This window comes from Lampetra fluviatilis, chromosome 6, assembly GCF_964198595.1.
Source record: "Lampetra fluviatilis chromosome 6, kcLamFluv1.1, whole genome shotgun sequence".
Taxonomy (NCBI): Eukaryota; Metazoa; Chordata; class Hyperoartia; order Petromyzontiformes; family Petromyzontidae; genus Lampetra; species Lampetra fluviatilis.
Window position 1 is genome coordinate 6,453,170 of NC_136280.1, and position 27,383 is coordinate 6,480,552.

General features: G+C 40.1%; 1 protein-coding gene across 1 annotated transcript in view; it reads left to right on the forward strand.

Annotated features, from left to right (window-relative positions):
• LOC144933091 (transmembrane protein 132E-like) overlaps nucleotides 1–27,383 on the forward strand; it is a 143,966-nt gene that overhangs the window by 109,029 nt on the left and 7,554 nt on the right. Inside the window, exons 5-8 of the mRNA XM_078857608.1 lie at nucleotides 4,296–4,439; nucleotides 6,851–7,056; nucleotides 11,515–11,779; nucleotides 13,849–14,040. Coding sequence (XP_078713734.1) covers nucleotides 4,296–4,439; nucleotides 6,851–7,056; nucleotides 11,515–11,779; nucleotides 13,849–14,040 — 807 coding nt within the window. The remainder of the gene's footprint in view (nucleotides 1–4,295; nucleotides 4,440–6,850; nucleotides 7,057–11,514; nucleotides 11,780–13,848; nucleotides 14,041–27,383) is intronic.

A 27,383-nucleotide genomic window follows, 5' to 3' on the forward strand; every position in this document is an offset into this window, starting at 1 on the left:
AGCCAGAGAAGGTTCAGGGGAAATATGTAGATGAGATCGGATTTACTGTTATGGTTTAGGAGTGGGGGAGGGGGAGAAGTGGTGTCGGAAGCTGTAGAACTGCGGTAAATGGAGGCACGATCATAGGCTGACACGTTAATGACTGCATGCGGTGATGTTTGAGTGGACACTATTTAGACATACATTCACTCACGAGTCAAGTTCCAAGAACGCATCGATAATGCGCAGTGCTGTCAAGTTTTTTTTTCCATCTGTATTCCACAATCAGGACTGGCGTGCATTTGTCAAAGTGGTCACGTGGACGATCAGTAACCGCGTTCGCGCTACTTGTTGCAGATGTTCGTGGTTTTCTGTGGGTGCATTTACCAAGTGGATGATAAAGATGCCATGACATCATTTGAAAAATAATAGGCCATGTCTGCCGGTGTCATGGTTCAAGTAGATTTTTCAGTTTTTTTCCTGGGTGTTTCTGTTGCGCGTCGTCACTTTAAGATTTTCTTCGTTCATGTTTTTGTTTGTTGAGTCAAGAGCCGCATGGCTCATAGGGCTATATCTAATAAATGAAATTATAAATTTAAAGTATGCCAAATTTGAAATGTTACCGACAAATCGCTTGATTTTGTAAATCCACATCACAACTTCACCCTCTACCGGCAGACGACATCCATCTGTAAAAGCTTGCGGTATAAAAATGGCGCAAATAGCAAATGTACTACGTTATTAAATGTTATGCTTCGAAGGGTGTGAATTTAAATACTGTTTTAGAGTTGACTCAGCCCATCATCTTTCTTGGATCAATGAAATGAGGGGCACTGTGTGAATATTCATTGGTGACTGTCCTTGCTGAGAGCCACTGTTCTTGCTGAGAGCCACCAGTGAATGAGTGCCACCACATTACTCGGTGATATTAAACATGTGCTTGAGTTTAAGGAAGCTGATTATCAATTTCTTCGTTCAGCTGTTACAAAAAAACAACACGAAACTTTGTTGGTATTATTTATTTGAATATAACTTCCACTTACCGCCTTGCTCGTGTCAGACCACGAGTGTGTGAACTTCTGTGTGCGTACTCGTGAGTGTTTGTGCAGTTGAATAACAAGTGCAAATTCGTTTTTCTTCAGCGGTTTTACTTAACGTGATTCCCGTGTCGTGGTCAAATCTTGTAATCAAAATTTAGTTTACTTCCTGTTGACCAATCAATTCCAAATTTGTCACACGTACTCAGATCCGGTGACAATGCATGCCTGTATCAAAATCGACATCAATCAATTAATCCGCTACTTTAAAGCAATTCACATTTTTTTTAAGGACGCCTTATCTCCATATACAGTATATAAAAGGCAAAGTTGTGAATATTTGTGTCTGTTCAAATTTTTTAGCGTACTTCCCGACATGCAATAAACTGGAAATTTGCCATGTGGGTACTTTCCAGACTGTACACCATGCAAACATTATAAAAATACACTTTATTATAATTTGTTTTGGATAGGGGAGCTCAATAATCCATATATTTTTTTGCACGGCAAGTGAGCTGTGACGTCAAATCTGTCACGTGACCCGCGCATGTGCGCTGCGCTTCGAACCCGGCGACAATAGTTCGATTCCCGCTCACGGCCACCGCCAGTGACGATTATTTGAACCGGTCCTAGGCCTCCCCTAGGTTGACTCAGCCTCAAACAATTAACTGGTGTGGTGTGAACATCGCCACTGGGAAGACAAAGGCGGCCGGGCGTGGTGAATCCAAGTCCCGGGCGAAGCCGGGTAGTTAAAGCTAGTTATACTGGTAGGAACGAAGTGGACCAGACCACCAATAGATTATATCGTCCGTCCGTCCGTGTATCAACATCGACCCCTACTGCAAACACTTGGCAGGACCCTACAAAAACCTTTTGACTCAGTGGGGCTTTCCTGGCTTAACAAGTGTAATAATACATTATGTTTATATTCTTTGGTTATTCGTTCCTACCAGCCCACCCCGCAGGGTCCTGTTTTATATATATTTGTGTGTAGGTCAAAAAGCCGTGGTCCCCAAAACTCTCGAATCGCCTCGCCCAAGAAGCAGGCTTCACGTGTTTCAGGCGCCACGTGCTTCAGGCGCACCTGCTTCTTGTGAACGAGTTTACGGGCACCCTCACTCCACACAAACAAAAAATTGTACATTGAAGATTCATTCATAAAGTAATCAATTAATTCAAGTAAGCGTCGATGTGGGAGCAGGCACCACATCATTGACGTACTTCTCGACCCGTGAGTTAAACGAAGTTGTTAATAAAAACTGGACATGTGTCTGCACTGTTTTATAACCCTCACATCCAAGGAAACGAGCAAAAATGGAAATGCCTTCAAGAAATCTAATCAATATTTACCTCAACGAGTTTTGTATGCGACTCACAATCATCAGCTATCCACTGTTGGAAGAAGGCCTCCCCAATCCAACAGAATATCTCACTATCCTCTGATTATTAATCCACCGACCTCCCGCACGAGCTGATTTCATTGCTCCATATCTTCGGTAGACGTGCTCTCGGACCAGTATAAAACTCATTAAATGTAAAGATCATACGTATAGCATATTCCAAGAGATATTCAAGTGAGAATGACTCTAAGAAGTGAAATTGGTTTCCTGATTAAATGGGTGCTGAGTGACCCTCATCTTCCATTTACAGCCTTGAACTAATGGATGAAATTAGACGTTCCTATGGCAGGGGCAAGTATTTCTATAGAATACCACTGTTGACTTCCCACAATGATACTTGTTTTATTACCCTGCGGGGATGATGGGCTAAGTTAATTTCTGACTGGAATTTGAACTCACAATAATTTTAAATGACCTGCATGATCTACCCACTGTGCCAGCTGGCCAGATATATAATTGCACTAATTATAATTGCACATTATCATTACGTAGAATTATCTAAGGCGTTTGTAATTGTATCCAGTCACAGTTTACATAGCTTATGGTTGGTGCAAAGTTGATGAGAGACAATTAAGTTTTGGATTAAAATTGCAATCACAGAAAGCCTTGGTTAAGTTGTACATTCAACTTTACTGAATGAAGCCTATGCCTGTATGTCATACAACTCTGAAATGTTGAAGTGTTTATTATTGGATGATTACATGATGATTAAAATGTGAAAATCAAGTACTGTATTACTCTCCCCATTTGCAATGTCAATGGATGTCAGTTTTCCCAGAATAATGGAACTTCAGTTTTCCCTTAAATACATTGCCTATATTCCTGTTTATTAAATTATAACAAGGCATCGGTGTTTATAACATCCATTAGCAATTCGCAATCTACTGCAGGGAGAATGTCTCTTCCAACTCTCCTTCCCTCTAACCCTCAAACTTTTTGCTACTCTTGACCACTAACTCCTGCAAATGTCTTGGACCCATCACTTTAACATTGTGATTTAACAATACCCTTCTATTGGTTACCAGTTAGTATTTCTCATTGTCCATCTGTAGTTTACCCTTCAGGCCATGTGCTAGGCCAAGTTCCAATTTAGCCACTTAATGTTCAGCAAGATGTCCTTGAAGTGTGTTTCATTCGCAGTGCAGTGTTACACTATTTGATTTTTCGTTCATGACACATTTTTGTGTAGTGGCTAGTTTCCAATCTGTCCTCTTTGTCAAGGACCAATTTCACATTGCCGTTCATATACATGGATTATATCATTTCCATTTCAATCACAGGGGAAGATTTATTCTTATATATGCCGACTGATTTCTGGAAAGGTGCTCATGATAATGACCAGATCAAACAATAATTGTAATTTATCAAGGTTATATATGTAGTGAACATTGCTGCTTTTTCCCACCAAGTGTTTATGGTGATCGGCTGTCTTAAGGGCCCGTCAAGATATTGGCTTTTAGTGCCAAAATGAAGAGCAGTTAGACGTTACATTTAAAGTCAGGCATCGCTACCATGTTACATACGAATATAGAGGAATACTCATGGCAAACGTACCCATGAAGCATGTGTGGGCACGTTGGCAGTGGAGTGGTTAGCACACTGCTCTGTGAGCCTGGTGACCCGAGTGTTGATTCCCAGCCACAACATCCCTGGTGAATTATGATCAAGTGCTGAGCCCAGTGGAGGTCTTCAGCCATCAGTGGATTGACAAACGGCTCTAAATCATAACACGTTATGCTTTGAGCAACATAACCCACACGGCATATGCATTAACATAATTAATATTATTATTTACGTAAAAAGCACTGCGTATTGTTCCTCCCATACGCATTGTGTGCGGTATAACCTATTCTCTGTTCACGGTGCCTTCCCTTGACAGTCCCACGAGTTGGTGAACACGGCCGTGCTGACCGGCAGGCCAGTGAACATCCCTCTCAGAGTCATCATGCTAGAAGCAAATGGCACCTTGTCAGACGTGACGCAGCGCTCTCACTGCCAGTCGGAGGACGAACATGTCATCAAGGTACAGTATCATTTACGCTTTCACGTGAAATCATAGTCGCACTCCTATGCTTTTGAAGAGCCTCAGTGACTGGTAGTTGCAAAAAAAAACAGACCTCGTGTTTTATAATTTACCTGTTAATAGAAATAAATTCGTCAGCAGTGCAAACTCACCTTAGTATTGGTTGTACTGTCAGACAAACGATCAACGTATTCAAAATGAACCCATCACAATTTATAATTCGTAAATAAACGGTAAAATGGTGAGATGTTATCTCCCTCACCTGGTACGAAGGAGGTTACTGGGTTCGATCCTGACCCGGATGTCTGTATATTTGGTTCTCTCTCCCTGTGGTCGCTGGGATTTTTCTCTGGGTCATCCGGTTTTGTCTTCCATTTTTTGATTAATTCGTGTAGAGTATTTGGTTACTATACATTGCTGCATGTGATAAGCTACTTCGATGAGCTGTCATTTGTGAAAAGGTCGCCTCTGAAAAAGAGCTATTAGCTCAGTGGGCTTTACCTGCCAAAAAAAGTAAGTTTAGTTTTTTTTTATTATCTACGTTTTTATGTTTACTTTTTATTAAATGTTTACGTGTTTAACTATATAAATTAACACTATGTTCCGAACCATTCGAATAATTATATATCCATAGGCACCATTTTTTTATTCGTATCAGATTATATTTTTAAGCTGTTCCTCAAAGATCAAAGCCACATTTAATTTTAATGTCTTCTGCGATGCATTTGCTAAATGTGTGTTATTCCCTCGTTTAGATCTTCAAGAAAATATAGCACTTGAAAGACCCCTAGGCTTTTCATTTATTGCACCCATAGTCAGAGTGACCCATTGACCGCTGTCTTTGTGTGGTTTAATTAACATTGCAGGGGACTACTTGCTAATTACGTGCCAGCTTGTATAAATAAAGACAGTAAGGCCTGAAGCGTGGAGTCCCATCAACTATTAATTAAGCTCGCACGTGGCCCTCCTGTGGTGGACAGATTCTTCCAGATCTTGCTGCATTTTTTCTGGATCAAACATGGAGTCACTAAGGGCACATTCCCTTATCATAGGCAGTACATTTTAATTGGAGCTATTGTGTCACAAAGTCTTATGCGAGACTTGAAAAGGTTTTTTTTACGAAAAAATAAATAAAATCTCCATAACTCTACATGCTTCCTTTGATATTGTGTTTTATAACAAGTATATATTTAAAAAACAAGTTTAACGTGCTGCGATTGGCATGTCTAAGGCAAATAATAGTACTTCACAAGGTCTATCCATTCTATATGCCCTACCCAATTATTACTCAAAGTACATCTCACATGGCATGTCAGATGACGAGACTCTTCAAAGCGCTTCACGTTTTGTTGATAGACTGCATGAAAGGAAATATTGGAAATAATTTGCTACATCCGAAAGGCCAAGTACATGCTAATTCTAGGTTGAAAACAACTTATACACATCCTCACGAAAAGCATAATGTGGTTGACAACGTATTGTTAGTGTAAATGTATGCAAGATAGTGTTTTTATTTTTGTTATAAGGGTCGCACTATACATTTATGGTGCATTTTATTTCGAAGTTATCAACACCGCAGGTGCTATTTTTCAATGATGTATTAATTCGGATATGATGCAATTATTTGATCAGCAGGTCCATTTTGGTGGGTTAAGAGTGTGGATACTACCACATCTTCCAATAAGTGACCAGCATGAAAGAGTAGGCCAAAATACTCTCAAGAGGGGTGATCTAGAGCTCCCTCTAGTCGTGGCCCTTCCACCGACAGTGGTGTAAGTAATTGCAGGGCTGCACCTTTAATCTGTTATTATTGACACAAATATAAAAGCCTCCATATCCATTCTAGATTTGAAGCTTTCGTGACTACAAGGATTCATATTCTTAGGTTTTTTCGGTAAAGTCACGTAGATAAAAAAATAAAATTAATAAAAGTAAAATAAAAATAAAATAAAAATCACGACGTTTCGGAGGCAACACAAGCTTCCGTCTTCAGGTGGAACCGTCACAGCACGACTGCTGCATCAAGCTGCATCAAGCAGTCGTGCTGTGACGGTTCCACCTGAAGACGGAAGCTTGTGTTGCCTCCGAAACGTCGTGATTTTTATTTTATTTTTATTTTACCTCCATATCCAATCAAATAAACTAAATTACCTCGCTATCCTATTCAGGTCCCCGTAGAAAAAAATTCAATTATTTGCACTTTGTCAGTGTCAATCAGCATCTAGCAAAAGAACAGAAATACAAATGTACAATGCTTATTGACTTTTTTTTCAACACACAATGCGCATTGAAATCGTGCAGCTGTGGGCTCCCCTTTATGCTACGACTTAAAAAAAACTCATCCGGGGAAATTAGTTTTTCACCCATCAGCCTTCTTCTAGAGACGTACAATAATTCGTATTGCATTGTAGGTTTCCTCGGCCTGCCAGTCTGCGTACGTGCAAGGAAACGAGAGCAGGGGCTCTGTAAGGGCTCGTCTCCAAGTGAGCTATGAACACCTGCGCACCTCCCTGGACCTGACCGTCTGGCTGCCCAAGCTGCCTCTTCACATAGAGCTCTCCGACGGCCAGCTGAGCCCCATCAAGAATTGGCGGGTGCCTATTCTTTACGATAAAAGGTAAACTAATTAAGAATTGCCAGGCCCCCCCCCCAAACAAGGAAATCGTGTTGTGTGTCATTACATGTGTTAAGCAGTAGAGCAGAGAGACTAACACCAGAGAGAGAGAGACAGTAAAATCAGCATGGAAGGATGGACGGTGATAATGTTTTGTAAATGGAATTGTGTAAATATGGAATAAACTAGCTTATTTGCCCGTCCTAGGACGGAAGCTGTAATATTTACGGAAAAAATGAGCAGAGTATAATTGTATCTTGTGTAAATTGAATGGCAGTGAATATTTCACGAAAGGATGTCATAAAACAACACTTCACTGCATTTCACTGTAGCATTGTATATAACTGACCTTCAATTTGTTCTAATTCACTGCTCTGATAATTTATTCTCTTCTGCTTTCGGTCGCTGGGGTTCAAATGAATTGGATTGCAATACAATATCTGGAAAATCACCGAGAAATATCAACTTAACCAAAATGTAGAAGCATAAATTAGACGTATCTTTTTTCTCAAGTGCTGAAGAAAAAAATAAAGACCCCAAATCCACTTTGTTGCTGCGTAGAATGATTTATTAGATTCACCTTCAATAAAGAAACGTTAAATATAAAGCGAATTTGCGAAAAATATATTTCCGCTTGACCTTCTTAATGAGGGGGGGGGGAGGGGTGCGGCATCTGTAGTGACGTCACACACGGGACACAAACTCCCTCATTAATAATCATGAGCAGATGACGTCACTCATGTGGACCCCGGCCCCACCCCCTCATTCATAATCATGAGCGGGTCATTATTTTCGATTGAATATTTCAGATTAACGGCTATAGGCTACTTTTATCATAATTTAGAAGCAAAAATTAGACTTACCTTTTGTTTCAAGTGCTGAAGAAATGAATAAAGACACCAAATACACTTTGTTGCTGCGTAGAAATATTGATTTGATTACATTTCAATAAAGAAACGTCAAATTTAAAGCGAATTTGCGTTAAAAAAAGATTTCCGCTCGACCTTCCGCGTGAGTGTAAAAATCCACCAGCTCATGATTATTTTATTATTAATGACGGGGGGGCGGGCGGGGTGCAGCATGTGGAGTGACGTCACGCGCGTTACACACATTTCTGGGCTATTATAGTAATTAATTCCCCTGCTCATCCCCCCCGCCACTCCTCACGAATCATAACAACTCAATACATTGCTGAGACCTGATTCGAGAACATGTTTTCCTAACATGTCTGTAATACATGGCAGAATCTCAATTAGTCGCTGGGATTACAAACACAAACTATGAATTGAAAAACGAAGATTCGTCCACACATTATTTAATGTGTGTATTGTGAGCTTAATAATAGGACATTCATAGATGAATTGGAATTGATGCATCATGCCACCCCGAGAAAAAGAATGTTTGACATCGTTATTGACAGGGAAGAAGATTATGGTGATGGAAACATTTTGAGTCAAGAGAAAGATGTGCCAGGTGGGTGAGTGAGAGAGGTCAGCAGGGAGTGAAGATGCAAACGGTGATTGACAAAGGTCTATGACCTGAATGTTACAAAAAGTGAACATTCAGTTATATTTACTTTATATCTAAGAAGAATTAACACATTTCACAGCAACGGGAAAACTCTCTAGATTTTACAGATAAAGTATTTGAAACCCCCACTATGTTAAATGAGCAATTGAGAAATATATTTTATTAAAAATCCCAGAGAAATCTGGAGAAAAAACTACGAAATGGAAATTCATGGAAGTCGGTTTTTATCAAAGACCCCAAATTCACCAAAGATTACTTCCCAGTGACTTCCACCACAAGTTTTCACAGTGGGACAATAACTTGAGGGAAATAAATAGTCCAGGCAATTAAATCACGTGCGCTGTGATTACGTGGCGTAGAGCTACACAAAGAGTCCCTTTGGGCTTCAGAACATCAGTGGAACTGAGTGCATTGGGCTTGAGAGGAACTAAGTAGAACTGTACCGCCATTTAATCAGCGTGAGTCATTGTTGTGTATCTCAGAGCACAGGGGGTTTCAATCACGTCTTGTAGGACACAGTGCGTTGGTTGGTTGATTGTAAGTGCGGTAAGTGCAGTGTTTGGCATGTGGAATGGTTGTCTTTCGAATGCACCGAAACGTTTTGCTATTCAGAGCTGGACACTCTGCACCCAATTTTACATCGAGGTGTATAGTGGCGTGCCTCGCGCAAGTAAACGCACAGGGAAGGCAATGCAAGCTGCAATCCCTTTACAACCCTTACACCCCATGCTCGTGCATGATAGTATGTTCATAACGTTTTCACTTTTGCACAATTTAGTAAAGACGGTAAATAAGATAGTCATAAGAATGACATAGGTAGGTAGTAGAGGTGCAGTGATTTCGTTTCCTAAGGGCAGTGACAGATGAGAATCGAAATTATGTCTGAACCAGTCCCTGTCACCCACCAGGCCTCCCATCTCTCCCACCTGTCCCCCTTCACCAATCTGCCGCACTGACCAGTGTGGTGACGAATGGTATAAAACAACATCCATGACCAACACAGTTGCACCCAGAAGTGGAGCGCCAAAAGGCTTCAGATGATTAATAATTTAAATGAACACTTCCAGAGCAACACTGAATGTTCTTTGTACCAAATATCAAAATAGTTCACGGACAAATTAATACCATTTCCTGTGCATAACCGTGAAAGATATCTGCATTATAACTAGCCATAGTCATAATTTCCTTTAAACTTTGCATCGGCAGTCTAAACAATCTGAACACACAATGCTCCTATAATCGCTAATTATATGGTGTAAATGCACGTAAATATAGTATATATTTCGTGTTAAATCTTGTAATTAGAAGTGTTGTGTATGGTACATAGCAAACAACAGTTTATCCCCTGAATAATATGTAAATTCACACAGCTCAGATTCGATGAATGAAGACACTGATGGGAAATGTTCAACAAATCATAAAGCATGTCTCACAAATAAGTAGTAATGCTAACTTGTGAAAAGAATGGGCCTTTTAAACTTGCTCACTTACGTGCTGAATACGTTACAATGATGATTCTGATGTGCATTACATTTATTTACATTTGTACTGAACATAGTAGTCTTTGCAAAGCATTCACGGGACTGTTTGAATTCCATTTGCAGAGCTTGTCCTCCGACAATTGCATAAATGTGTCGTTAAACTCGCCACCACCCGACACAGCCAATTCGTAAGGTTTTTCACGTAAAGAAAACATGTCATTTAGTTACTAGTTCAGCACACCGATGTGTTGGAGAGGAAACCCACAACATTTACAATACGAGTATGACGTTTCGCCGGTAATTACATCCAGCCTCATCAGGTGGCAGCCAGAATTGTAGTAGAATCCTTCTGTTTCAGTCTTAAATAGAGGATGTAAATGTGATGTCATCACTGTGAGCCAATTAGGTGCGGGGATCATGGGGGGGTGGGGTGGAGGGTTAATGTAGTAATACATTACAAGGGTTTGACGACATTTATATTTACGTGATCTAACCCAAAAAACCTCCATTATGGATAATATTCGTGTTAAACTGGATAATATTCGTGTTAAACTGACAATACATAATGTCCTTTAAAGGATTTCGTTCAAATGCTGAAACCAGATGTGTCACTCTCCATGGCACCTGTCATGTTTGAAAGTGGGTTTTTTGATGGGCATTTTTTCCCAGTAAATATACTTTGATATCTAAATTGAAAATTGTGGTATTTATATGAAAAAAATAATTGCCATTTAATGACATTTTAAATTAACTAAAATTTATGCTGACATGAAACCACCCATAATAACTTTAAGGGAGTTACGATGTTTAAAAACATCAGGGCATCATACGTTTGATTAGCAAATAAATCTAAAAGTTAAAGTGTCTCCATGCTTAATGAGTTTTGGAGAGTATAAAACAAATTACATGAAAGGTTTTAATCAGCCAGTCTCATTGATGTAAGAATAAGTATTTATTATTTTTGTAAAGGTATGTTTCAATTCAAAGTTGCGGTATTAACAAGACAGTTTTAATGAACAACAGTAGTGTGACGATTCTTACCATGCTTCAAGTTTGTACATTTTATTTCAACGGACATTATGTTAGTGAAATTATTTTTTACAATTCATAACATGGTTTTATTCCACAGATGGCAAGACTATATCTAATATAACATATTACGGTTTTAGTAATATAACCAAAGAACACAGAAAACGTGCGAAAGTTATTTTTAAGATTATAAGACCAAATTTTACTACCCAATTGTATAATAACACATTTTTAATGAGTTATCACTTTCATGAACATGTGATCAACGATTCTGTAACGAAAACGGAATAAATTGATAGTCGACATGTAAGGCAGCATTTAACAAGGTTGCGTGAGATGTAAAATATATATCTTGTGAAAACACACTCGTGTATTGTACTTTATCTATTTCTCAAAAAACTCTCTCTCTCTCTCTCCTTAGGGAAGGTAAAGGGAACGAAGACAGTGAATTGAAAATAAAAGGCTGCACCCTGCAGGTCCAGCATGCCTTGCTGCACGTTTGGACACAGCTATGCGCCAGCGGCCACAATGGAACGGATCAGATCACAACGTTACTCGGACCAGAGTGGTTCATGGATGTGACCGAACTGGTAAAGAGGCAAATAGAGGCTGAAGATACGAAGGTCGTTCACCTCCGCGGTGGAACAGTCGTGATTGGGCAAGAAACTGGAACCACCAACCTTAAGGTTTGCGCTGCATTTTCAAAAGTGAAGCCACATTATCAACCGCGTGCCTGTACACATGTCAATGTCAGGAATGCTATTGTAGAAGATGAAGATTTTTTAAGAATACCATATTATGGAAGATGAAGATGTTACTGTTGTGGAAACAACCGTTTTATTGACAATTAATGTATGGAGAAAATGTTCCTTGAAACGTATAACACCTCAAATAAGAAATGTAGGTGTCATTCATTTACACACACTGCATTGTAGCCCACTACACAAATATATATATATAAAATATTAGGCGTTAAGGAGAAATATATATTAAATGTTACGTACCTTTAATTAAGTTTACATAAATTCTAGTTAGGGTGAAATCTTTCACATAAATTATATTATTATATTATTTATTCGTATGGCTAATGTAGATGCAGAGCAACAACTAACATGAAGGAAAACAGCATGAGTAATATTGTACAAATATATTCGTATGCTACCATACAGGATACCTATCAGTGTAAGTCACATAAATTTAGCTTTGATTTACATATGTTTGAAATCTTAGCACAATATGTCCCTCCTTTTTTTTATCTGACTCATATTCCAGTCACAACCCTTGTCTTAAGAACATTAGATATGGTGGTGATTACGCATATTGTGTTTTAAGAGGAGTCCAGAACCAATCAATTAGTTTAGACCTCGGTGAGATATCGTTTCGATTCATTGTTTTACAAATCAGAGGATGAGAATATCCACACAGGAAGAACACCAACCCGTATTAGTCTTAATAATTTACAATGCATTTTCATGTATGCGGGACTTGGGTCATGGGCAAGGTTAGGGTCAAGATTGCGAGGTCTTTAAGGCCAATTTGGCTGATGCCACCAGACCCTGCCATCACTTTCTGCCTTTTTTCTATATCCCTCAGATGTTGCACAATAAGCACAACCAAGAAATGGCAGTGCCCCACTATCTGGTTTAAAGTCTTCCCCTTGGTTCCTGATCTTTTGGAACCAACTCCATTGCCTTCTTTAGTTACTGTATATGTCATCATCTCACACACATGCCTCCTCTCGGCTTCATCTACAGCACTTTCTTGTTATATTTTTTACTTCTAAGTTGCATATCGTATCTTTTAGGAAAATCCTTGCATCTGTTCAAAGGTCAAACACCAATTTTTAATTCTTAAATTGTTAAGATCTAACTGACTGACCTTTACATAAAACAGGTAAAAGTCTATTTCACCATCAAAAACAGAAGAAATTTACATTTATTCATATTGGTCCATGGGCCTTCGAGGAATATTAGTTTGAGTGGATACACACTGGTTCACTTTGAACTTTCTAAGTCCCATAAGCAGAGTTTTTGTTATAGAATAAATTCTGTTGAGTTACTGTACCTTGTGTTACAGGCAATAGCTTTCCATTAAAAGTTCATCAGCTGTCAATGGAGGGGCTCTGGGCAAATCAGTGACATTTAAATTTATTTTTTATTTTTAAAGTGTTGATAATGAAATTTTAAGCAATTTAAACCTTTAGGCTGTTTCTGTCCTATAGGTAAACCCAATTAAAATCCGTTCGCTAATTTTTTTCAGTTTAATGAAATGTAAATCAGTCGCTCGGTCAGTCGTAATGGTTGACATATAAATTATTGTATAGACATGGCCAAGGGGTAGTGTATTATTTACCTTTAGCTTCAGAGATTTGTAGTTTGAGCCCTGGCATACAAACCAAGCAAATGTGCGATCTATTTCACAATAGACGCTAAAGATCACGTGACACTAAAAATATAACATGTCCAGCCAGCACGAGGGTCCAAATTTTCGATATTTAAAAATGACTTGAAAAATACCTAATTGGGTAATGCCACACAGGAACATCGTCCCATACTGTCAAACTACTGCAGACTATACCTACCTGTGAAACATTGCACCTTCGTGATAGCCTTGTGCTATACACATAATGCAAACATTAAATGTACTGATAATTCGATTTGATACGACACACGCAACAACAACAACAACAATAATAAAAGAAGAAGAAAAAACCCCACAAACTTCCCACAATCACTCTCGCCTACTTGCTTCACAGGTTATCTCACCTGTGTCTGGCGGGGTGCTGGGGGAGCGCGCGGTGACGGTGAGCGAGGAGAAGGTCTCCGTGAGCGGGCTGCACGTGACGCTGCTCTCGGGCCTCTCCCTGTCGCTGCGGCCCAGCAGCAGCGAGCCGGGCGTCATCGTCGCCAGCACCACCGCACAGCACGGCCTGCACTCGCTCAAGCAGGTGAGAGGCTTCGGGTGTCCGGGCCAAAGGAAGCGAGGGGGCATAAGCTGCTGCCCTCTTCTTGGTTCTTTCGGTAAAGTCACGTAGAAGGGAAATAATAAAATAATAAAAATAAAACATTATAAAATAATTCTCACGACGTTTCGGCCACAACGCAAGCAGCCGTCCTCAGGTGAAGAACAGGTCTGTCGGAAAGACAGCGTCTGAATGAACACCACCAAGCTTGGCAGCGTATATTTAAGCTGGTTTGGAGGGGGAAGGGCGCCTTGACAAAGGAATTTGCATATCAAGAGGAATTTAGCATATTTATGGGAAATGCAGATATGGGATTAGTCACTACAGCACAGTAGTTACCACAGCTGCTGCCCTGTGATTGCTTGCTCACAGCATTGCTGACGAAAGTACCTCTCGATTTAAAGCTTTCGTGTCTGCAGGGATTCATCTTCTTGGTTCTTTCGGTAAAGTCACATAGAATTGAAATAATAAAATAATAAAACTAAAACATAATAAAATAATTCTCACGACGTTTTGAATCAGACTTTGTCTTCAGACTCTGTCTCCTCGACAGACCTGTTCTCCACCTGAGGACGGCTACTTGCGTTGTGGCCGAAACGTCGTGAGAATTATTTTATTAAGTTTTATTTTTATTAATTTCTTATTTCAATTCTACGTGACTTTACCGAAAGAACCAAGAAGATGAAAGTACCTCTGCTATCAAGTGCAATGAATACCCAAACACAAGCTTGCAAATTAAAGGAAAGTTAGTTAAGGTCAAACAATTACCCTCATAAATCTGCCTAACGAGTGGCTCTTGAAATCAATTTACCATATCTATCTTAGTAAAGTATTTAAAATACATTGTGTTGATGAGACGACACCAATGTTAATAATATTGAATCTAAGGCAATCGAAATTAAATACAAGCATAACACCCTTGTTTAAAATGGTAAACGCTCGTTATTCATACCACGGCTAGCTGCGTGGCATTGTTTATTCAAGTGTTACGTTTTCTACACACATTTGTAGACATCAAACATGCATGGGACTAAGCAACTGTTTTACTATTAAGCGAGCAATTAACCATGTTCTGAAAGCATAATTGTGCCTCAATAGATTGAAAAAGGTCAATCTGGGAAGAACACAATTGAACATTAAGATTTCATGAGGCATATAAAACTTGTGTTGGTCATGCATGAAAAAAATTCGGCTCTAAGCATAACAATCCTTAATAAGTGTCAATAAAAAGGATGTTTCCAGAATGTATGCTTATGGCCAGGAGCATGCGTGTTTGAAGCAGAGGCCTGTGGAGGGCATGTATCTCTCCACTTTATTGCTGGCTATAATCCCAGGTGCCTCACTAGATTGAGCAAAAAAAACTAGAGTTAGTGCCGTGGCAGGATATTTCTTTCACACAAACACTAATGAAACAGTGGTCCCCCGTGTTTGTCAGGTTCTTTAACCGCGAACTTACTTTCTTTTAAGTCAACGATTCACTTTGGAGACACGATGCTTCATTTTATGAGATTTTATGTGAGTGATAAATGCGGACCTAATAACTACCTCTGGCAAAATGTGGTATGATTATTGATAAAAACAGTGTTTCATCACCGATTAAAGTAAAAATACTGTTGTTACCAGCTCATAATGCCACTTCTGTATTCACCACTGCAATATATTTACATTATTGGATATCAAGACATTTAAATGTTTCATCCTTTGAATAACTACACTGACAATGAGAAAATACATATTTACATCCATTATGCTAAAACGATGTAGGAACAATTAGCAATTTATTTATTTATTTGGCCAATTTTCATTGCTTGCAGCCAAAATTGTATATTGTTTTTAGGAAGATACTGTATGGGTCAACCAACATAGTTTCCTATTCATAATTTTGCATTAATCATGATAGGGAAATTACTTAATTTATATATATTCAGTGAAGACTTTGTAAGTGCTTTGAGGAGACAAGCTTGGAAAGTCTTGCCATTGTGGGTGTTTTTTCTCTGCCTAATTAATTATTATTCTCCGGCACAAGAATAGTGCCAAGGCCCTGGTGCTGGCTGGAAGGAGTGCTAAATTATTGCAGTGGCAGCTGAATTGCTTATAATTTAAAGGCAGCGTGGAGACCATCTGGAGCAGTATGGATCTTGGACCAGCTGCTTAAGAAGTTGGCTTTGCGCTAACACATGGATGGTAGTAATGCATACCAATGCAGACCCAGCATAAGAAAAAAATACATTTATCTACGTACTTTTCAGTGCACTGTGAATCATCGCCATTATTATGGACTAAACAAGGTAGGGCCATCTTACTGATGGTTTGTTTACAATGTTGCTGCCATTATAGTTAGAGTGTAATTTAATTAGCATAAAATAACACGCACTTATTTTTATTATATACCTTGGAGTATGATATATGCAACCAAATAAATTGAAAAGTTTGAATTATACTATATATTGTGTAACACTAATATAGTGCTTCACTTTATTTTTTCGTGTTGTTTTCAACCAACGTAAACTGTATACCATACCATATACATGACCGCCCCATGAAACCTTAGGTCAGGGGGCATATGGAATGCTTCACACTGGCCTCAGGCCATCCTAATTAAGGGATTTACCCAAGCACCATCTGCTCCATTATTGGCGATGCTCTTCAATAACACAGTATATGTGGGTGAGGTACAGGGCCTGAAATAATTTGCAATAGAGATGCACTTTACCATTTTACTTTAATATGTTTTATTTGCTAACATGATTTGGCAAAATAGACCAAAAACGCAAAAAAAAAGTGGACAGTACATAAGCAATATGTATTGTTTTAGCAAAAATATCGGTATCACTACATTGCAAGAGCTTAGTAAACCATGTACAGTTTTTCTTAGCCTTCAGTCCCATGTTGAAGAAAAACTCTTGATAATAATGCCAAGGATCATCTTTTATATCTTTGATACAAACTGTAATTTATTTGATTGTTTTACTTCAAATTATGTGTATTGTATAAGATCACTGAATGATGCCGTAGTATAGATCCCAAGGTCTCCGGCTCGATGGCTATCACCTGGCATGGAAGTTGAAATAATGAGTAAGTTTTAGTATCTCTCTTTCATATGGCCAATGAAGATCAACTGTTAGAGATTTAGTTACAAGTGATTTAGCCATTCAATTACTTTGTTTGACAGTTGGTGAATTTCAGATACACCCACCACCTTCAAATGTATATTTGAGGAAGTCGCACACAGAAAATGCTGTCTGCATTTTCCGTGGTTTGTGCGGATCCAGTTTAGCAATAGCCATTGTCTCCATACAAGATGGCAGCCGGGCAGTGTGGTGGTGGGCCTTGCCGATCAGGAGTTTATTGGACACGTTGCTTGCAGCCTATGCATTGGTGCATGCCATTTCGATGATGGAATTCACATCCCGCAGAGTCTGTGCGTGTTTCCTAAATATATTTCTGGATCTTGGCTGTCGGAAGCGGGATGTCATTCAGATCGTCATTGATTGGCAGGTTTGGTTCGGCATCTAATCGGCGCAGTTCACGGAATGCTGCACATCTGGTGGTGCAACAGTTGAAAATACAGGAAGCCAAGGAAATGGTGTGGATTTTAAAGTTTCCGTAATTGTTCGTATCACGATGTTCGGTTCGGTATTAATGAGTCGACAGTGGGTGCTTTTTTGCCATCGCTGGTGTGCAGTCATTAGCAGTTCAGTTCGTCCAGGCAATGGCCACAGTCAATGGCGGAGCCAGGATTTTCAGGTAGGGGGGGCAAACCCTCCAGCAATGAAAAATGATAGGAGTTGTTAGTAAATAAGGACTTGTCCCTTGCTTTTTATTCGACACGCGTGCGGCGATGGTGCAGCCATCGATCGAGGGTCGAATTCGAACCGTGTTGTGTGATCGGCATCATGCTCACTGAAGGTGTGATGTCTTCAGGGAAGTCGTGTCCTGTATACACAACTGTGCACAATTCTGAGTCACTTATAACTGTTTTGCCGTTACTTATTGCCAATTATGGACTCGGACTATTGTCCTGTCATCTCATAAATTCCTTGGTACGTAATAATATGCTACACAGTGGCAGTGGGGGTCGCAAAATGCCGATTTATTACTAATAAACACCAATGATCCGATCGAAATCCCTAATTTCGATTGGATCATTGGGGAGGCACGTGCCACCCCCCCCCCCCCCCCACACGGCATCCAAAGCACTGAGACAACCATAACAACGAAATTTTTAGTAATATTCACCCTTGTCTTGATTATGCCAGTAACCTCTTTCAGATGCTCATTGAAAGTCAGTGTATGGTCAAGCGTCACGTCGAGGTCGATTGGCCTCGGGACATGTCGCGCCTTTTTGTCACGACAAAGTCACGTCGAGTGTGGCTGTCGAGACGAAGTGCCGAGGCAATCGATTTGTTTGGTCTCCATCGTCACTTTGACAGTACTCCTCCGCAATGTTGGGGTCAGAGTTGAGAGTGGCCTCCACCTCACCGAGGCCCGAGGCCTTGTGTAGCCACGGCCACGTGGTCCACGTGCACGAACTTGCGGGACATTGTCCATGGTGTTATCGCTCTATTGCCCGTTGAATAGTGTCGGAGTTAGCACAGATTCCTGGGCAAGCCCATTATACAGGGCGCAGGTATACTGACATGTTCACTCAACAGTACTAATGGGTAAACGGCAGCATGGTGCGTGTGGTGGGCTAAAGTGTGGGTACTCCCTCCTCTTCCACGATGCCTGGCTAGTGTGGAAGAATAGGCTAAATACCCCCTTCATCTTCTTAGGTTTTTTCGGTAAAGTCACGTAGAAAGTAAAATAAAATAAAAACAAAAATCACGACGTTTCGGAGGCAACACAAGTCTCCGTCATCAGGTGGGACCGTCACAGCCAGATTAGCTACAGCTAATCTTAGCTACAGCTAATCTGGCTGTGACGGTCCCACCTGATGACAGAGACTTGTGTTGCCTCCGAAACGTCGTGATTTTTGTTTTTATTTTATTTTACTTTCTACGTGACTTTACCGAAAAAACCTAAGAAGATGATTCCTTGCAGTCACGAAAGCTTCAAATCTAGAATTAGGCTAAATACCCTCTGGAGGGGGCTATTTAGAGCTCCTTCTAGTCGAGCAGCAGTGGAGTGCCACGGTGGCGAGATGTTAACTACCTTGCCTAGTATGCAGGAGGTCCTGGGTTCGATCCCAACCCCTGACACCTGTATATTTGGAGTTTGCATGTCTCTCTCCCCATGGTCGCGTGGATTTGTCTCCGGGTCCCTCCCTCTCATCCTGACCTAGTCCCCTTTACATGTTCTCAGTTCCAGCAAGTCTCACTCAACCTTTCCCTGCTGTTGTCCCCATTGCATGGAATTCCCTTGCCATTGCCCTCTTTAGGAGCAAAAGAGTGATGAGATGTTAACTACCTCGCCTGGTATACAGGAGGTCGTGGGTTCGATCCTGACCCTGACGCCTGCTGCTGTATATTCAGAGTTTGCATGTTCTCCCGGTGGTCGCGTGGATTTATTTTCCCAGTCCTTCGGCTTTTCCCTCCACATTTAGAAACATGCATTTGTGGCCAGGTCGCTTCTGAAAAATAACTATATAGCTTCGTGGGTCCGACCTGGTGTAAAAAAACAACTTCTGAGCTGCAGCCTTAACTAATCAACATCACAAAAGCACAAATAATAATTAAACACTTGTTTAATGTTGTTTGCTTAAAAGGGCACCATGACAAGAATACATTGTGACAGGTTTTTACCACTGCATATCCTGTTGCACTAAATTACATGAGTGGTCTGTGGAACAAGTGTTTTCATGTATAATATATTTACGTAAATATGAGGGACGAACAAAAAGTACGTAAAAAAATATCCTTGTTCACATAACGTTGACAGGAGACACATGTTTCCCACATGGCAACCACCTCCACTCGTGGAGGTAAACCTCATTATCATCACATCATCTCGGGAAACCATTGTGCACACACCTCATGGTATTCCAACTCGGTCATCTCCTCCAGAGCATAGTTGCCAATTACAAATGTATCACCATGTTCCTCCCGCAACACTTGCTGGTATGCCTGCATCGTTTCCTCCACTGTATGTGCATTTTCGGGTGGGGGGGGGCGGTTCTACTCTTCTTGTTCTGCCACTGCTAAGGCTTATCGGCATCGTCTGATTTGCGGCCCTTGAATTGCTTGGCCGGCTTCCCAACATTGCTTTCACATGGGCAGATGTTCCGGCGGACAATGCAATCTGCCATCAATCTCACAGGTTCAACACCTTAGTTCACTCTAAACTATCGCAGCTTTCTACTTGAACTGCACGTCCACTTTTGCCATCTTGATCACACGTTGGTTTCAGGAATATTGTTTTGTTTTACGATGCGATACAATACGATTCAATATCAAATTTTGCGTTAAGATAATTATTGTGATATCAGTTTCCTGTAACTTAGCAATTGTGCGACGTGCTGCATTGTATTATTTGTGCTGTTATTACACTACAGTTCAGTCAACGTATGATCTGTAAGGCTTAGAACGCGTTCGCTGTCATTCACACAGAATAAAATCATTAATTAAATGAACTATGCAAATGTTGACATCGTAATTGCTTAGAAAAATACTTTGCAAAGCAGTAATTCAATTAAAAAAATCACTATATATTTACAACTTAAATTATTTAGCTTGTCTTTCACTTGATATTTTATTCGGATATTTTTAAAAAAGGCCAACAATAATCACGATATAATAATGTTTTGAAAAACATTATTATATGCAGGATATACCGGAGTTATGCCATATTGTAGCAACCCTTGTTTAGAACCCCCAATTTCCGCCTAACTATAAGACACACTACTCCCCCCCCCCCCCCCCCGTAGCAAAAGTTGGAGGTGCATCAGTTGTGTGTGTGTGTGACCGGATTTGTAAAACATTCTTGATTTCATGATCAACGTTTTTGGGTTTAGATTGCGTTATTTAGAAATGTGTCGTAACCCTCCACCACCCGACACGGCCAATCAGTAAAAAAGTGTCACGTTAACAAAAGACAAATAGTTCACTGCTTTAGCCCACCGGTGTGTTGAAGCGTGAAACCACAACATTTACACACATTTTTTTGTAAAACATTCTTGACACCAGGCACCAGTTTGGGGGTACGGTATATCTTACTTTTCGGAGTGTCTGATAATCCCGCAATAATGATACCACGGAACAACTCCATGTGACCATGAGTGATGCTACGTACATGTTATTCAGCATGATGAGCTCTGGAAAAGCCTTTTGGTATACAGTGGAACCCCTCTTAACGACGGTAATTGGTTCCAAAAACCGGTCGTTAAGTGATTTGGTCGTTAAGCGAGTATAGGAAATACATGTTAAAGCCTAAATTTGTTCCAATAGCATCGAATGTTACACTTTTTTACCCCCAAAAAGTACTTTATAATATTCAAACTATGGATATTAATACATGAAGATACTAACAACATTATAAACACATAATATTAAAAGAAATATGGTTAATCAATGTATTCATTCATATTTACTGTACTTACAACAGCCCGTCGTTAACAGGGGAATGGTCGGTAAGCGAAAACATTTGGCTCTATGGAGGCACTACACTACACTATACACTACACTATACACTACACTATACACTACACTTCTATACACTACACATTGGGCTCTATGGAGGCCCATCGTTAAGCGACTAGTCGTTAACAGGGGTGATTGTTAAGAGGGGTTCGACTGTATATACTCTGGAAGAAATGCACAGCTTTACATTTCTTGTGACACACAGGGTCGTCTTCTCTAAAAATGGTCAAGCCTAGTTTTAATAATGATATTAATTGCTACACGACATTCACTGCCCTAATTAGATATGCTTACACATTCGACTTCTACATACAATCGTGATGTTATCAACAAACATCTATAGTTTTAATAAATAATCTATAAATTGTCAGAATTCAATAAAGGGAAATGCAACTTATTTTTTCGGGAAACAAAAACAACCTCGATTTAAAGCTTTCGTGACTGCAGGGATTCATCTTCTTGGTTCTTTCGGTAAAGTCACGTAGAAGGGAAGTAATACAATAATAAAAATAAAAATAAAACATAATAAAATAAAATAATTTATTTTATTTTATTATGTTTTATTTTTATTATTTTATTACTTCCCTTCTACGTGACTTTACCGAAAGAACCAAGAAGAAAAAACAACCTCGATTAATCGTATTGCTATTTGTTATGGAGAGTGCATATAATGAAACTCGTGTGGACCCAAATTGAATGCATTACTCATTACATCATTCAAGATGTATAGTGGAAGCTTCTATTTAAACATTACAAGGATCTGAAGCCCTTGTGAATACCTTCAGAGGTAATAGCGTTCTTGTCAAGGGTACCATGTTCCTGTCCAGCAGACCACAAGACTACGACATAAATTTCACTGGCAATGCCATTGATTGTGGTATGTATGTATATATAATTCTACATGCATTCCTATGCTGGTTAAAATACAAAAGATATGATTAATGTTTTCAAATAAGTGTGAGTTGAATGTGTGGGACCGATTTCTCAGAATACATCACTTTCCTGGTGTTGAGAATTTGTATTGCAGCCATACCTCTGTGGCAGTGTTGTAGCTCCAGTGTCAAGCAATATTAGGCACACTGAGAGCCATTCACACACACTGAGAGACATTCAAACCCAATTGTCCATTAATCACATTTAACATTTAAGAAGTTTAGCAGCACACTTTAAACATCGACGAATATGCATGATTGCAAGTTTTGATCACCATTGCGCAATTATAAAACCAATTACTATGTATTAAGTATTGCCATAATTTGCAAATGATAAAATAACGTGCTTTATAGATTGATTTGTAATATAAGAGTTAACATTACATGAGAATGCTACTTGTCTCAACAAAACACAGACGATGACTGTAACGACAATATTAAGAGCATTTGTGCTGTATATATTCATGAACCAAATATTTCTTTGCAATCGCACCCTCTTTATCCTTGCAAAGGAAACACAAACTCCTCGCCTGTGGTGTTTGCTTTAGCCAGTCTCCTCACGATGACCAATATCATCTCCAGCGTCAAGAATGACACATCACTGCCTGGATGCCGTCTCGTCATCAGGATTGCCTAGAGGGCATGAGGGGCAATTCTCCCCAGACCACACAACAATAGAGGACCCCACAGTGTTTTACTCGCGAATGAATAAGGGGGGGGGGGGGCACACGGCATTCTGCCTCCAGGTCTGGGCCTCTGGGAACTTCTGAGAGGCCCTGCTTGCAATTAATTGGTTTGAACTTTCTCCAGTTCAGTATTTGCCAAAACCTCAAGTCTCCCATCAGCGAAAAGTGACCCAAGTTATGTGCATCTCAAATTCAAAGTAAATATGTCTGGCCAGACTCAATTGTTTTATTTTGTCTGTAAAGTCTTCATTCACACCTTAATATTTTGCTTATTCTGCTCCCTCTCCACCTTCTGGCATTTTTTTATCACTTCATCACCTCTGACGAAAAAAAAATCCCTCTTCTTCATATAATCTCAATATCTCCATAAGTATCGTGGTGACAGAGTATTGCTAATATCAGTTCAACGTTATATTTTCATGGCAAAAATGGTAGGTGAAAATTATTAGTTTTTCCACATATATTTAAAGGGAATGGCAAAAGGTATGTTTTCCAATGAGAAGCTTAATTATTAATTAAGGTAAATATATACCCCAATGCTCTTTCAAATAAAGATTCCTCTTTTCATGCCCCAACATAAAAAAAATGCATATGTTTTAGTCCCATATCCTAGGGGCTTTCCAAACCAATATTGTCAAGCAGCATTAATTTAAACAAGCAAACTCTGGAGTGGTTTCAACCTTTTTGATAAGAAAAAGCACGCTTGTTAAATACTGTTGGATTGACAGATGTTATAAGCAAAGCACACCATCTACAAGATGGGTTCCTAGTCAATGCAAAATATATATATATAAATGTACATTTTGCATTGTAGCATATTATAGGTAATAAAATAAATAGCTCCATTTGTGCTCTCCACATGAACAAAATGTCTTCGTCTTGTGAATCAATTGTTTTTCAGGCCCAATATCCAAAAGAAAAACTCTGGACCGCTTTAACTATTTCTGTCCTGGTCTCATAAGTAGGATGAAAGCAGTGGCAAAATGGTTAGCACGCTGCACTATAAACCCATTCACCTCATTTTGATTCCAACCTTAGGATAAACATGCAAGCCGCATGCCCGACATTGCATGGAGAGGCCTTCCTTCAGCAGTGGATTCACAAAGGGCTTTAATTTTCATCATTATTTTTATTTTATCTTTTTTATGACATGCTCTTTAGTTCCATAAATTATGTACTGCAAATGCTAACAACTTAGAAACAACAGGTCATGTGTTTGGAAGCAACATACCAAGTTAACCAATCTTATTACTTATTCAGCTAGTGTGACCAATTGTGTAGAGATTGTGACATTTGGAAGAAGGATCGTCATTAATGGAGTAGAGGCCTCCTTGCCACAAGGGCCTCTTTGAATACCTGATTGGATTTTAGCATATTGCATGAGCATTTTCTCCTGTGAAAACTATAGACGTATTATATGTTGGTGCACTTTAGACAGATAACAGCCTACTTCAAAAGGGGGTCAGGGGAGGGGCCTAAGGGGGGAGGGGCCTAAGGGAGGGGGGGGGCGATAGTTAAGGGGGCTGTCTGCCTGGCTACCTAAAGTCAAGTTATCTTTTATACATACAGGTAGGAACAATAGGTTCCACACTGCCCACCAGGGATTATTTGTCTGTCTGTCGTGCACAAATGCGCTGTCCAACCAAGTTCCTACCTGCCCACTCCGAAGGAACGTGTTAGCATATTGCATGAGCATTTTCTCCTGTGAAAACTATAGACGTATTATATGTTGGTGCACTTTAGACAGATAACAGCCTACTTCATCAATTTGACTCAGGTTAGACATTTGATACTGTGATACACAATTAAATGTGAATTCATGAACAAAAACATGCGTAACCATATCTTAATTATAATTAAATAATGCATATACATATTTGAGGATTTTTTTCCGTGCTTTTGTTATTTGGTTGGCATAATCGAAAAGAGACCAGATGGCTCATTCATTGGGACACTGTCTACAGAAAAGCCAACCACACAGATGCCTATCTAAAACCTGACTCCCACCACCATCCAGCCCAGAAGAATTCCCTCATCAAAACTCTATACCATAGGACCCGTTGCATCTCCGACCAGCACCACCTAGCCAGTGAACTGGAGCATGTATACCAAGCCTTCAAGATGAATGGATATTCGGACCACACAATCCGCAAAGCTGTCACCCCAACCTTGGGGAGAGAACAATGTGAGGACCCAATAAAAACCATCACCTTGCCATACATAGCAGGGGTTACCAAAATGATTTCGAGTCAACACAGTACATAAAATTATTAATCTGATCCCATATGTGAAAGATGTGATCCCTGACATGCAATACCCCGGTGTCTACAAACTAAGCTGTGTCTGCGGCAGTAGTTACATTGGGGAAACTAAACGACATGTCACGGACCGTGTTCGTGAGCACAAGGCAGATCTAAAACATGGTAGGACCAATACCTCGGCCGTGGCTGATCATTGTTTTAACGCTGTGGGCTCACATGAAATTGCAAACCCACTGGCTATCATCAAAGATTCGTTCATGAAGCCATCCAGATATATAAACACAGACACAACTTCAACCGAAAATATGGGTACAAATTAAGCAATCATTGGAAGGACGTGATTAACCAGGTAAAGTCTTAACCTGCTGTGATGTTTACATCCTTCCTGCCGATGTTAGCTGACTCTCTGAGTTGCATTACTAGGTTGGATGACTTTGTATTGACAGGCTGGATGTCCTACTCGCTCTGTCACCGATGCATCATTGACATGCTAATCTCTATTTATATTCTTTGTGTCTTTTGGTAAAGCCACGTACGTAGAAAAAATAACAAAAATCTAAATCACTACGTTTCCATCGCAACACAAGCAATCGTCTTCAGGTGAGAAAAAAAATCTAATCTCTCACAATACAATGGCGACTTCCACAGCCTCAGGGAGACCATCTCTAGCTCCGCCCTCTTACCCTGAGGGGACTCCCATCTCAAGCCTATAACACATTCCTGCGGAGGGAGCTGGTAGGAACGTTGGGTTGCTCGGTCAATGGCCAGGGTCAACGGTGGCATGGTGTATTCCGCAAATATGCCCGACTGTGAGGGCGGGCACAAGCTGGCGTGAGTAGGTTAAACGTTGAGTTTTATAAGGGCACCACGGGGTGACCAGCCCCTCCCCACCCAGCCCCACCCCTCCCACCCCTCACCCAGCCCCACCCTGCCCACCTAGCCCCTCCCCACCCTCCCCACCCAGCCCCTCCCCACCCTCCCCTCCCCACCCAGCCCCACCCTCCCCACCCAGCCCCTCCCCATCCCCTCCCTCCCCACCCAGCCCCTCCCTGCACGACGGACAGACGGACACAATAATCCCCTGTGGGCTGGTGTAACCAGGAGGTTCCTACCAGTATAATACCTTGTTTCAGTAGCTTTCTCTCTCTCACCTGAAGACGATTGCCTGTATTGCGATCGAAACGTCGTGATCTATTGTTTTTCTATCTATGTGACTTTACCGAAAGACCAAAAGAGTATATCCAAATTGTCAAACGTAGCAAATGCTAGAGGTTCCTTTGGGGGATATTTGCTGCCTGAATCCAATGCAAAAAAAGAAAATGTTATTAGCCTTTCATGTGATCATTTATGCTTATGCATTTAAGCTCAGGACGCGTGACATTAATATGCAATGATTGGCTTCATCATTCATAAAACATGAGCCTTGCACAGGAAGCACTATTTAAATGTATTTGGAATACAATCCTAATCCTAAAACCCAGTTAGGCAATTACTCTGCCTGTTGTTTAAGAGCCCAAGCAATTTAAACATTGTGACCAAAATTAAATCTACCACTACACCAGTTTCCAAGCCCAATAAACAAGATAGGAAACCAGATTGAATAGTATTCTGTGCATCCATTGCAAATGTGGTTCATATGAAATGGGTTTAATTCACCATTACGTTATCTTTTTTTTAACTGTGCATTTTACAAATTAGCAAAAAGGCAATTTGATGCCCTTGTTTGTCTTTGGGTGTTATGAGTATAACTTGCAAGGAGTTCAATTTTGTGTTCATTTTGTTGAAGCTTGCCCAAAAGTTAATCATTAAAATGTACACGCATGATCAACAGGTTGCATTCAATCGTTAAGAAAAAGGTTCAATGGCTTATTA